Consider the following 13,139-nt stretch of genomic DNA (forward strand, 5'->3'; position numbering starts at 1 on the left):
AGAAACGGGTCACGTGTGTGACTGCTGCTTGACTTTCTTCCTCCAAAATGCCCGAGGATACAAAGCCGGCAACGCCAATTCCTCCGCCGTCGTCGAGTACACCGGCGAGCTCAACGCCAGCTCCAACAACGCCAGCGCCAACAACAGCGAACCCGGCACCTACATATGCGAGCACGCCCTGGCCAGCGACTTGTTAGTGTCTCACCTCAGCATTTCGGGTCGAAACTCATGCACTATTGTCCTCAGCGGGAACTCATGCCACGTCAGTAGCTCATCTTTGTAGCGACGCGGTGCTCATTTTCGTCGCAGAACACTTCCATACCAACATTATCAGGCATATTCTTCTCATTATCCTCAGGCAGCCTATGGCCACTATCAGTATGCCGCTCCTTTGACTGCGCAGAGTATACAATCCCAGGTGTCGCGTCCGGCGGCGTCAACTCCGGTGGCCAATACCGCGACCACGACAAGTTCGACGACGGCCAATGTGGACGCTGCGGACATTGCTACGCTGAACGATGCGCTTGGAAGCGCCGGTGTCGATCTCAGGGTATGGCTCACTAGAATGTACTAACACTCGTACTGATAGTATTCCTTGCGCAGGCGGAGGAAGAATCGCTACAGCGTTCGCATGACCAACATCAGGCTTACAGGCCATTTGAAGACCGTACTCGCAAACAACCATTTAAACCCGCCTTTGACACTATTCATTTAGGAACAAAAATGCGATCTCTTGGTACCTCTCATAAAGTAACGCGTGTCCCGGAAGATGCTGTCAATTACCTCGCCCTTGCTCTCCGTGCAAGACTCCAGGATTTGCTTACCAACATGATCGCTGCTTCACATCACCGTAACGACACCCAATTTGACCGTCCAGCATCCCTCTACAGTGATGATACACCTATGTGGAGAATTGTTGTACGATCAGACGTTGCGAAACAACTGTCGGTGCTGGAGAGAGTCGAAAGAGAAGAAGAAATGAAGATCAGGAGGGAACGAAAAGAGAGAGCCGATATGACAATGGCTCATGCTGCCGCTTTGGCTGCACAGGCCGGTGGAGCTGCTGCGGCTGGTGGCGTGGGTGGTGATGGTGGGGCAAGTGCAGAAGAAGAAGGTGGTGCGAAGAAGAAGCGAAAGAAAGATGGACCAGGTGTCACCGCGAGAAACATGTCAGAAGATGTCAGGAAGAAAATGTCGAATGCTGTTGCAACTCAGGCAGCCGGGTTGGGTGGGAAATATGCTTGGATGAATGCAGCCAATGCCAATTCTCCAGCACCCAAGCCCAAGCCAGCGCCCGCGCCAGCTGTCACGACTACCAATACGGCTGTCTCAACAGCAATTACGAGCGCCCCGAGTAATGCCGCTGCGAGTTCATGGGCAAGGCCATATGTGCCGACGAAAAAGCTGGTTTCTGCTGGGGGTGGCGAAGAGGATACACGGACGATGGTGACGATGCGGGATGCGCTGTTCGTCGTCGAGAAGGAGCGCGGCCATGGCGGCGGTCGAGGTGCTGCCCGTGGTTATACTTAGGGTGTGTCATGTGACCTCAGTTCTGATAATTAGCTTTCAACAATCGAATAATGACTCTTGCCTCTTCCTTCCATGGCCCATCAGGTCCTCAAGCAGAACATCACAGACGTACTCGCTGTCGAAGACGACTTTTACCTGAACACCACAGATGAAGACCTCATCGACGCCGAAATCAGTGCTCATGAAGTTTTGCTGCACAGCCTTACCGAACGTATCGCAGCACTCAAGAACCATCGCAACTCTCTCTCGCGTGCATGGCGCTTGCCTGTGGAAGTCCTCAGCGACATCATGTTTGCTGCCACCAACATATCTATCAAAGAAAGCAATGAAGCGGAAGTCTATCCCACCACACTTCCTGTGCCTCTTGTTCTAGGCCAGGTCTGCACTGCGTGGCGCGAATTGGCCTGGAAGTTGCCAGAATTATGGGCTACAATCCCTCTCGCCATCGATAAGTCGCGCTACAGCAAACAAGCCGCGCTTCTCGACGAATGGCTCACCAGAGCCGGAGATCGTCAAGAGCTATATATTATTATCACTCTTTGCAAAGACGAGTCGGAACTCCAATACTGGAGGGATTATCCCCCCAAAGAGATTCTTTCAAGATTGTACAGATGTTCGAATCAGTGGCACACGTTTTACTCCACAGTTCCGAATCTGTGCTTTGATCTCCTTGCGAGTGTGCATAAGAAATTGAATCGCTTGCATACGCTGATTTTGCATCGATCCGGTAGATTTCCCTATGAAATTCATGGAGGATTGCAAAACCTTGGACATCCGGCGCAATTTGCGATTGGACCACCGGTCATTCCTGGTGCCATTGTAAATGTCAATAATGGTGCCGGCGTTGTTGCGCCTGGTGGTGCGGCACAACCTCAACAACCGCTACAAGTACCAATTCAAAATATCATGCAGCCTCCAGGTCCATTAGGTGGTATCAACTTGGATGATGATTTCAGTCATCAGATAAATCCTTGGTACATGCTCTCCGACGCACCTTCTCTCCGAAACGTCGTTTTACCAGACGCACTCCATCCATGTGACATATCACTTCCATGGTCTAAACTCACCCATCTCGAAGTGCGAACTATACCTATCGACGATTGTTTGAGGGTTTTACAACTCACACCACGAATTATTTCATTCGATTTCCATGGGATATTTTCCGGTCCATTGATCATTTTCCCGACACCTCATCTGCACCTCAATCATCTACGAAAATTCAGTATCTTTTCGGATCCAACCAATTTATCTCGATTTTTAGGCGCTTTGACCGCACCAAATCTATCTTCTCTAAATTTCAAATCTACAACTGGGTCGTTATCAATCGTAACTTCGCAATTGACGCAATTGGTTCAAAGAAGTGGTTGTCGAATGAAGCAATTGAAGATTTGTATACCAAGTATTGGGAAATCGGAAGAACAGATCGTTCGTTGTTTGATGGGAGATGAGTTTCGTTGGGTTGAGGAATTAGGGTTGGAGAGTTGGCAAGCGGATGTTGAGGGGTTGTCGGATTCGTTTTTGAGAAAGATGAATCCGGAGAGGAGGGTGAGATCGGTTAGAACGTATTCTTATCCACTTGAATCGTCCTCTTCCGGTGTTGCCAATGATTCTATTGGTGGCAGTGGCGGCGGAAGTGCTGCTAGCGGTGGGAGTGGAGGTCCTGTGATTATATCTCCTGGATGGGTGGAAGGTCCGAGAGACGAAATCAGAGAACCTGCCGAACAAGAAGTCGAAGTACCTGAAGGAGAATGGGTCGAACCTCACGAGATCTTATTACCCAATCTATTGGTGATGTCATATAAAGGAACTTTATCATTCACACCCCAAGTTCTCAAAGACACTTTACTTGCGAGGTGGAAGAGGAAGACGAGAAAAAGGACTGTACCTCAACTCGTGTCATTAACGAATTCAAACGAGGGGGTGGATGAAGCGGAAGAAGTTTGGATATTTGAAGAAGAGGAGGATTGGTATCCTACAGCTGAGTTATCGGCGTTCGAGGTTATAGCCCCTGAGGAGATGGATTTTAGACAGCCTATTGATGAGGAGACGAATTTGGCGTTTAGGCAGATGTTGAGGGACGGGTTTTATTTGAGTATTGAGACGAAGAGAGGTGTATTGGCTTTTTGACTTTTTTGATTTTGCATTGTTTTGTTCTTGATTTGCCTTTACTTGGGAGTTCGGGAATTCTTTAGTCGTTTGTAGAAATGTATGCTGCCCTATGTCTTAATTTGTTGGATTGACCTATTAGGAACGACTTTTCTACTGTCCCTTTTCTTTTACCGAGGCACCCGGAATAGTAAGGAAACGGGAATGTTGATTCAATGTCAGCATGATTACTCAATTTTAATTTTTTTTGCATGGATTATCTGGATATCGCTCCTACAACTTGCTCCCTCGGCTGTATCCTCAGTATCAGAGTCTCGTTAAAAAGCGTAAAATTCACATCCGAGCGAAAGAACACCTTTCATAGTGAAGAATATAAATTACATGCTTTCAAACTGAATCCGTCTTACATGAGAACCTAACAGCATAACTAGGTTCGGATACTTCAAGCTTCATTCATCACAACCAACTACGTCGGCCCCAGGAAGTAACCAGCGATACGTGATGCTCAGCCGAGTTCCCCGCTCAACCCAGCGGCCTTTTATAGCGGAAGGTATGTCGGGAACGCAGTCAGGACAAGAGATAAAATCTGATTTTCGTTTCTCGATTCCATGTGTCCACTTGTAGCGGGCATCAGAAGAGAGAACGAGAACACTTCGCTCAGGAAGGTAAACATCATAAGCAACCCCCTCATCTACGTCGCTCTCCGGACAAGATAAGGGATCTGAGAGGTTGACTGGTTCGTCGTGGATGGAAAGCCTTGCTGGCCCTTCACCTGGGGTAGAGTCTGCCAGTGTCCTGGTGAAGCGCATAACACAGCCACTTCCAAGGCTGACCCCGATAATCCCGTCTCCGAACCTTTTTAATAAATCCACATGCGAAGCTATACCCTCTCCGGGAGTGTATAAATTCAGAATGACTTGTCGTGCTTGAGTAGAGGCGGCGGGAAAAAGCAGGTTATGGGTTTCTACAGGAATATGCGGGCGTAGGAGAGTGAATAATGTGTCGAGTAGGCGGTTTAGGATAGGTGGGAGTGATGTTGTTGACTGAGAAGAGAGTCGTGTAAAAAGCATAATTTGGTTGATTTTCGGGTTGCAAAAGTATGTCGACATACAGAAAGTAAAAACCGAATCTGCGAGGTCTGCCGGGATTTCTAGGCCTGGGTTGAAATACAGACCCGATATTGGAGGGGCAATAAGTAGAGCAGGTGTTTGTAGAGTACAAGTAGTCGCGGACGAAGGATGATCCAGATCTTGTTGAGGAGGAGATATAGCAGAGAATAGAGATGAAGGAGAAGTGGTAGTAGAAGACAGAGTATCAGATATTGTAGACGGGAATATGGTGGATGGTATTTCTATGCGAAGGTGCTTTCTCGGATGGCATATTTGGTGATCGTCTTCAGTTAACTTTCTCTTGTTATTATCGGTGCTTGTGGATGTATCCATTGCTGGTGCTACGTGGATTGGATATTAAGCGAGCACTTTGATCGCCACGTGAGCGCTAAATTTAGAAAAACTTTTGATCTAAACCGTGAATTTAATCCTTCGATCATCTGTTTCTTCTTTTTTCCCTTCGACCGTTGCCCCTGAAGCCGCTACGAGCATGTTTCGCCTCGATGGAAATGAGTAACTCTTGCGGATTTAACCGGGAACATAGTATCATGGAGATTCTTGGGAGATTTCATCGCATAAGTCCAAGGCACCGAGGAAGGTTGAAGCTCTTGGTTCTCGGGATCACAGGTGCTGTCACTTAGCAAGCCGTAATTTGTTATACTCACACACCAAATACGCGTTTAGGGTAATGTTGACTGGCGGTGGAAACTGGCGGTGGAAGCAGTGGTATACCCCCTCTGTGCAATTGATATGTCCTCAGAGCTGCGTAATTGACATCCTGGCCTATTCGGTCACTAATGACACCGAGCACGAGTGATATTGGAGAGTTATGCTACTCGTGCTACTGGCCCCAAGATTTGCTTCATTCCTATGCGAGTTGGAATTACCCACTCCCGGCCAGTACACAATCCGTGACCCGTAAATGCCACTTGATTGTTGCCTCGAGTATTGAGGCTCTCTTTTGATCATGTAAGGTAATTATACGCTTTTCCTTCCTACAAAGTCGGAATGTTACTCAGCGTCATCCTGCTTTTCACGGTGTACGCATCTCAGATTCCAAGTCTTGATATCACAAGCCTCTACTCTGTAGCTTCGTATGATTGGTCAATTAGACGGCAACTTCGAGTCGTAAACCAAGAGGAATAAGGAAGAAAACTCTGGTGTGGCCCGATGGCTAATTGCCGCCACTATGCCAATTTTAAAGTCGATAATGTAAGTATCCACAGGTTTGATAACGGCCATTATGCGATCTTGGCTTATCTCACATCACATTCTCCCAAATTTATTCTAATCATTCTATAGATTTCTCAATGACTTATCAGAAGATGGACTTACTATTGTTGTTATTGATCGCGCAAGGAGCTTCTCCCTGGAGCGGGGTTATCAACTTCTCGTCAAACTTTATCTCCTTCTCATTGTCTCTCAAGCGTGTGCGATACTGCCCGCATACGGGCCGAGAAGCTGTTAAGTATGCCCTGTTCGAGATCAAGGATACCTTTACATATCAGCCACTGAATCACTGGGACGGTATATAAATGCATTTCCAGGAACTCAATCACAACGATCCATGCTGTCCCAAGACAAGTCCCTCGTCTCTGTTTACTCCGTTGCACTCCTGTTTTTCTCTGCTCTCTGTGTCAAAAGTATTCTGAGGAAAAGACGGGATCCTGTAAGTAGTCTCATTCAAATCATCTTACTTCTTCGCTGTTAACAGCGAACTAGCTAGAGAAGATTCCTACAGTGGGCCCTTCCAGGCTCTGGCTTCACCCGCTAGCGTCTTTGGGAACATTTTTCCATGGCCATCAGATGATCCAAGAGGGTTATTATCGGGTAGGTATAGCTGGTCTTCCTGATCGCCGATCAAGACTCCATACTCAAAAAGGTGCTCTTAGTATCCTATTTTCAAAATCACAAGATGTTTCTCTTGGCTAGTGGTAGTCAGCGGCCAGGAGTATTTAGAGGACCTTCGCAAGGCCAGTGCTGAACAGCTATCTTTTCCCGAGGCATTGAACAAGGTGAAATAGTCGAGCGCGGGAGGTTCTCAATTGAAACTAACAAATAAAGCGTTAGGCCGGGCAATTTGACCACACGATTAGCCCGGGGTTGGTACATGATGTCATCCATATCAATGCAGTACGTGGTGTCATGAACAGAAACATTGCCACTCGGTTCCCAGAATTACTTGATGAAATGGATCAAGCGATGGATGATCTCCTAGGCAAGGCAACTGAAGGTAGGCTTTGTTCTACATCACTTCGCATTTTCTAAGAATTACATTAGCCTGGGTCAGTATTCCTTGCTACAAGTCGGCTGTTCATATTATCTCTCGAGTGGGCGCGCGCTTTTTCGTCGGCGCCAAGCTAAGTAAGGTTCAACGTATTTTACCCAAAGGAAACTTCCGACCGTAGATTTAGGTGCAACCCGAAGATTCATGGATATCATGCTTTGTTATGGAATTCATATTATCAAGGGAGGTTTCGTGATCAGTCTTTTCCCTGAGTGGCTTAAACCGTGGGTGTCATTAAATCATTAGATCTTAAGGTGGCTCAACATCCGAAATCTAGTCTGGTCGCTCATGCTATTTTTAATACGGAAGGCAAAATACGCGAGGTCGAGGATTTTATTCGACCCATCATTACCGAACGTTGCGAGGATAATTCGGATCTCAGAACTGATGGTGATGCTGTAGGTCGCGTATACCATGAAAACTGATTTTTTTCTCAACACTCATTTTCCTGGCGCGCAGAATGATATGATTTCGTGGTTGTGGAATGCATCTCCCCAAGAGCAACGTACTGTTCGCGACATCGCCATTCGTGTAATATATCTGGCTGTCGCCGCAACGCATAATAGTTCTTCGGTGAGGAGCATCCAAACTGATGCCTCTGACTGTGTCCCTTCTAAATTAATCTGCCGTTCTATTTTAGCTACTTACTCACGTCCTTTTAAACCTTGCGACTTACAACACATATGTGGAACCTTTGCGAGAAGAAATATCCACGATTGTACAGGCAGATGGTTGGACCAAGGAAGCGGTTGACAAGATGCGCAAACTAGATAGTTTTGTCAAGGAAACTCAAAGACTTCACGGTGGTGACGCGGGTATGTCGGCAATCTTGCATCCCTTGACAGCCCCTGACAAGAGAGATATACCTCAGCAATGATAATCAGATTAGCTATGAGCGATTTCACTTTTTCCGATGGTACCTTTATTCCCAAGGGCAGCAGCTTAGCAGTTTCTGGTCGCGCGATGAATCAGGACGAGGTAAACTTTCGTACCCTTCTTTCTTATTGTTCTGCCAGGACTGATAGAAATCTTCAATTGTATCATAGCGTTGTCACACCGACCCTCTGGAATTCCAAGGGTTCCGTTTCGTTGGGAAAGACCCTCTAAAATGGCAGACGACGGCTCTCAATTCTGAATTTATGACGTTTGGGGTGGGACGACATGCCTGGTGTGTTAATCTACCCATGAGAACTTTTTTCTCGTGATATTGATCCCGAACGCGATAGTCCTGGTCGCTTTTTCGCAATCACAGAAGTGAAACTTATCGCAGCGCGTATTCTGTTGGACTATGAAATCAAGTTGACAGATAAGCAGGGTCAAAGGCCGGATAATTCTTGGTTGGCAGGAATATTCGCGGCACCGAATAAGAAGGCCCATATATTACTGAAGAGGAGGGTTTGATTCTAATGCTTAGGACTTACTCTTTTCCATTCGTGTCGAAGTTCGGCCGACCTTAACCGTTGCATCATGGTTGCTGGGGCGGGTCGAAAAGTTTTTTTTTATCTGAACATTGGGTTTCTTTCGTGTTTTATATGAGTATACTAGAGTATCGTTCACAGCAGAATTTCCCCTTGGCGGAATGTACTTTAGCCAGACTTTAGCCCAGCTTCAGTAACCGTGAGAAAATGTAACCGGTTATCAAAAGGATATGTCCGTGCCGGCTGCGCGTTCTTGTTGACCGTCCTGTGCTCATTACTCGGACATTATGAGCGACACTCCCGAGGCAACTATTTCGCCTGACAAGATAAAGGGCAATGCTTCTTTAGAGGTCAGAAATCTGCTCTCAAACCCGGCTGCCTTCTTTACGAGACGGTCTGGGCCTGGTGGTGTTCCCTGTTTTGGAGATAGTATTCATCGAAGAATGGTGGTAACGGAGGCATATATTCAGAGCAAGAGGGAAGATGAACAGAAGAAGGAAGCTGTGGTAATTGTTGGACTTGACGTTACTGATGGTGAGTGGCGCGATAATGTTTGTGGGCGGTACTAGAAGAATTCCAGATATGACCAATTCGAACGAAACTTTACATGGAGGATGTTCTGCATATTTAGTCGATCTGTGAGAAAACTCGAATTCTATGTGGTGGGTTTGATGTACTCATTTTCCATTCGTCATGATGCAGGGTAACAACTCTTGTCGTTATGGCGTACAGCATTGACGTGGATAAAGAATTTTTTGCCGGAGTTTCTCAGTCTATAAATACTACATATCATTCCCCCGCTGTTGCGTGCGTTGTTTCCCTCCGCTTGCCTCCTTTCTAAGGTTCTAATTGTGTGCGATTTACAGCGGGGAAAGGTTGAGGATCGTGAGTTACACAGTTGCCGGGGGATCCAGAGCTAAGACGGCACGGTGTGAGGTGAGTTCCTGCGGGATTGTTCTTCTCTCGCATACCCGCGTAATTTATCGATGAAATGGGTTATCTAGATCTGGAACGCCACGCAACATAGACTCGTTGCTGCTGGTGTACATGTGAAGATGGCTCCATCCACGTCCAAGTCCAAATTATGAAATAGAATTTACTGGATTACGGTTACCGGTTTGGATCATGGTTACTGGTTTATTCATCTGTATACCGCTTTCATTTCGTACTTTTGGTCTGACTCTTTCACAAGAGGGTACTAATAGGGATGAAGAATGGATAGCCTTTTATGACTATGTATGTCAGCAGTACTACTGAACTCAAGTGTAATTGATTGACATCAAGTGATTCTCAACGTCTGATGAATAAGAAAACGGATTTACATCGCACCGACCTCACCGTATTTACAGGGAATTAGCTTCTCAATTATACGACCCCTATTTTCTCGAGTGAGCCCTTGTAGTCATGAAAGATGTCTTCTATGGTTTTCTCTTCATAGATATACATTTACATGCCTATGAAATGCAATTTTGAAATTTCGAAAACCTTGAAAGGAACTGCTTACTCTGTAGTGCCCACTGAAGTGCCCCCTTAACACTTCAAGGGAAAGCTAAATTTATCATCGACCGGGGCCATGAATTTGAAGCGAGTGGGTCATGGAGAGTCAGGCGCTGATTAGTTACGACGTCCACAGGGTTGCTATAGTGGGTACCGCGACCGTGTGTTATCGTTGGCCAACATGATTGGGAAAAGACATAAAGATACGAAAGATATGCGAATGGAACGTACGTAGGCTCGAAAATGACCCAAAAAGTTCGGTTGTTCGCGTCATCGGAGAGATTGAATATGACAGATTGAAACGACACTGTCCTTGAAGGTTGCAGTGCGTGCAGCATTAACCAGTGGTAGGTGGTTCTTCCACAAATCCTAGGTTGTGCTTGGTCCAGCTGTAATGGCGCCACGACTGTGCTAGTTTTGTCGGTCCACAGTATCGGTGCAGAGGGTAAACTCTGTGTACGCGATTCACTGTGTGTGTTATCACTCGTCTGTCTTCGCGTATGCTCCTGTTCTTGAAATATAAATGTTCATCAGCGTTACATCTACAAGTGCGACAGATTGAAGATAGTGAATCATAACGATGTTGCAGGAGGATCAAGGGCCCACTTAAAGGCAGCGCGTTGTGAAGTAAGTTTGCGCCTCGGCGTTGGACTCCTCAAGTATTATCTCGTGTCGTATTCACCGGCGGTGACAATCATTCAGGCCTTGAACGTAACATATTATCGACTAGTCGCGGTTGATATACATACGAAATTGGAGTCATCTCAGGTGTGAAGTGAAGTTTTGAATGCTAACTCGGGACCTTGAATTTCGTCATTGTTCACATTCCTTGGCTTACGCCGGTCTTGATTCACAACTTGCTACTTTCTCGCATGGTTTTGTTTCTTCCTGGAAATACAAGGTCCCGGAAACAAAAACAGACAGTACCATGCAAAAGAACATCAAGTTGGCAAACCCAGTACCAATATACGAGGACCTGTAACAATGTTATCAACCCGTGTTTTGTTCAACCGTGTAGATAAGATGGGGTTAGTCCCTCACTTCATTAAAAAAACGAAAACTCACAAGGGTAAGAAAATCCAAGCATCCAGTCTTCTCATGTTACCGGGCAGCGGGGGAGCCACAAGGTTTTCTCAGGGCTGAGAATTGCCGCCGAGGCTGTCAATCTGATCAATCCCCAACGCATCCAGTTGCGGTTCGGGATCAGCATAGACAACGCTCCCAATTGGAACCATCAGATCCATACGAATTTCTATACGATCCAAGAAAAGGCTGCAATTAGCTCGAACAAGGGAGAAGACGTAGGAGATATAAGCGAAGGGCTCTGCTGACCTGAATCTGAAGCGTCATGTGCACTTGCATTGAACTGCCCTTCTTCTCGGACATCCACGAAAGCCTCTTGATATACTTAAAGTTTCTTTGGTGCCGATCATCCAGGTTGCCGACAAGTCGAAATAAAGGCTTCGTATTTCCCCGGAGATCCGATTTTGAGTACTATGAAATAGAAGCATCAATACCTCGGTTTTTTCGAAGCGAGATGTTCGAGTCTACTTATAATCCGGCTTCTTCACTTGTTCTTCACTCTCACCAACGTCATTCATGGTAAAGAACTGGGGAGAGCCCTCATATCTGTAAACGCATTCACTCCTAGAAAAACGCTGTGCCTTTCCACAAAGGCGATTCTTTCCTTTAGAGAAACTGGCGGAACTCCTAAGGTAAACAGTGTCCTCCGCGCTCCAGCATTCGACCTTGAGTTCAGATTCAATATCCAGATTTAAAAGGTAGAGATTAGTCGGGAGTCGAGTTGGAAGCAGGATAAGTTATAAGAGCGCGTAACATATGCGAACTGACAGACGTCGGCTTCAGTTAGAAATTGAGCATGTACGGGGAAAACTTACATTGTTATGCAGTCCTCGAGAATGATGCGGACGGTTGTGTGTGGTAAGGTGAAGAATTATTGGATACCTTCTTTCGAATGAATTAAAGCATGGATGTGGAGTTTCATCATGGCGCAAGCACGACGCGTTGATTTATCAAAATTGAAAGCAGGCAGCGGTCAAAGTGAGTTCAAGTACCCGATTTTATAACGGTCCCATGCTATGACGATGCTGAAGAAAACAGTTCCATCTGCATAATATCGAAATCTAAACCGGTTTAAAGCTCTCTCTCTGGGAGTAGCATGTGATTTGGCTGATGAAAGTTGGTACCGGCGGTAAGTGATGGTTCCGTTGTATCGAACAAAGGACGGAGCAGAAGAATATCAGCGACTTTCGTATGCAAAAAACTGAATTTATATTCCATTGTGGTCGTCAATATGATTGAATACTAAAAAATTATACACTCATCGGCGCAGCCGACTACTGATGGATAAGCCTAAAACTTAATCCATCAGCATCTAGCATCAACCATCAACACCCTCCACGAAGTGCGAGTACAAGGTGAAGCACCGCCCCGGCAGTGATATTGAAGTCCTTTGCTGTCTTTTCATCGGGCCTTTGGATCCGCCGATAAGAGTCGTGCCTGTAGATTGAACAATATCGAAGACGCACATTTGTCGACCACCAAAGATCAGTCGTTGTTGAGCGGGTGGAACGCCAGACTGCTCCTCGACCTTCTCTTTAATGCGCGTGATCTAGAGTATCCTCAGTTTGATCCACACCACAGAGAAAATGTGCCCATACCTGGTCATCAAGGTTGATATCGAGCTCTATCTGTGTAAAGATCCCTAAACAACCGACATCTGGGATGATCTACTGATAGCTCGCATACCTCCTTGCCGGTGAGGGTCTATGCCAAGTGTATCTGTCAGTTGACGAGGTGATAGTGTGGGAGACCTGATGCATACCTTGACTTTGATCAGCATGTTCACTTTTTTAAAACGATTTGGTCGGTAAGATGAGCTGGGATGAGTCGAGCGAGTGGTAGTGGAAGCTCTAAGTCAATTGCAGATGTCAAGACTCAAGGGCTCTTCGGTCACATGACATATCTTTCGTCATGTGTACGTAATAATGTAATCATGTAAGTCTAGTCTGCCTTCCCCTCGGCGTATCCCCTCAACATACTTAATGGTAATCGAGGAAATAGCAATGGCCACTACTGTATATACTTATCTGTGGCTGTTACCTTGAGAATAGAGCCCCAAAGTGGAAACTGTGCCGAACACTCGCCTATCAGATCACATCAGGCATCAGT

At 46.2% G+C, this 13,139-nt stretch overlaps 6 protein-coding genes across 6 annotated transcripts; 4 read left to right on the forward strand and 2 right to left on the reverse strand.

The window, feature by feature from the left end:
* The first annotated feature begins 32 nt into the window (after positions 1–32).
* Positions 33–1,597, forward strand: AGABI2DRAFT_229119 (hypothetical protein). Its single transcript, XM_006456840.1, has 4 exons — positions 33–192; positions 247–262; positions 310–550; positions 604–1,597. The coding sequence occupies exons 1-4, from the start codon at positions 48–50 to the stop codon at positions 1,528–1,530; spliced, it is 1,329 nt and encodes a 442-aa protein (XP_006456903.1). The 5' UTR covers positions 33–47; the 3' UTR covers positions 1,531–1,597.
* A 5-nt stretch (positions 1,598–1,602) lies between these two features.
* AGABI2DRAFT_122788 (hypothetical protein) lies at positions 1,603–3,657 on the forward strand (the record flags this gene model as incomplete). Its single annotated transcript, XM_006456841.1, has 1 exon — positions 1,603–3,657. The coding sequence occupies one exon, from the start codon at positions 1,603–1,605 to the stop codon at positions 3,655–3,657; it is 2,055 nt and encodes a 684-aa protein (XP_006456904.1).
* Positions 3,658–4,085: 428 nt separating this feature from the next.
* AGABI2DRAFT_78739 (hypothetical protein) lies at positions 4,086–5,078 on the reverse strand (the record flags this gene model as incomplete). Its single annotated transcript, XM_006456842.1, has 2 exons — positions 4,086–4,322; positions 4,371–5,078. The coding sequence occupies 2 exons, from the start codon at positions 5,076–5,078 to the stop codon at positions 4,086–4,088; spliced, it is 945 nt and encodes a 314-aa protein (XP_006456905.1).
* Positions 5,079–6,269: 1,191 nt separating this feature from the next.
* On the forward strand, positions 6,270–8,440 carry AGABI2DRAFT_212113 (hypothetical protein). Its single transcript, XM_006456843.1, has 12 exons — positions 6,270–6,414; positions 6,468–6,575; positions 6,638–6,760; positions 6,816–6,978; positions 7,026–7,109; positions 7,160–7,256; positions 7,310–7,430; positions 7,492–7,605; positions 7,673–7,847; positions 7,904–8,010; positions 8,079–8,200; positions 8,259–8,440. The coding sequence occupies exons 1-12, from the start codon at positions 6,313–6,315 to the stop codon at positions 8,431–8,433; spliced, it is 1,491 nt and encodes a 496-aa protein (XP_006456906.1). The 5' UTR covers positions 6,270–6,312; the 3' UTR covers positions 8,434–8,440.
* A 272-nt stretch (positions 8,441–8,712) lies between these two features.
* Positions 8,713–9,744, forward strand: AGABI2DRAFT_212117 (hypothetical protein). Its single transcript, XM_006456844.1, has 5 exons — positions 8,713–8,984; positions 9,031–9,088; positions 9,153–9,257; positions 9,317–9,386; positions 9,455–9,744. The coding sequence occupies exons 1-5, from the start codon at positions 8,738–8,740 to the stop codon at positions 9,536–9,538; spliced, it is 564 nt and encodes a 187-aa protein (XP_006456907.1). The 5' UTR covers positions 8,713–8,737; the 3' UTR covers positions 9,539–9,744.
* A 2,482-nt stretch (positions 9,745–12,226) lies between these two features.
* Positions 12,227–12,899, reverse strand: AGABI2DRAFT_139517 (hypothetical protein). The gene is made up of 5 exons (XM_006456845.1): positions 12,793–12,899; positions 12,717–12,734; positions 12,629–12,658; positions 12,497–12,579; positions 12,227–12,440 (listed from the first exon to the last, which is right to left on the reverse strand). The coding sequence occupies exons 1-5, from the start codon at positions 12,808–12,810 to the stop codon at positions 12,356–12,358; spliced, it is 234 nt and encodes a 77-aa protein (XP_006456908.1). The 5' UTR covers positions 12,811–12,899; the 3' UTR covers positions 12,227–12,355.
* Positions 12,900–13,139: the final 240 nt, after the last annotated feature.

The sequence above is a fragment of the Agaricus bisporus genome (assembly GCF_000300575.1).
Source record: "Agaricus bisporus var. bisporus H97 unplaced genomic scaffold AGABI2scaffold_14, whole genome shotgun sequence".
Lineage (NCBI taxonomy): Eukaryota > Fungi > Basidiomycota > Agaricomycetes > Agaricales > Agaricaceae > Agaricus > Agaricus bisporus.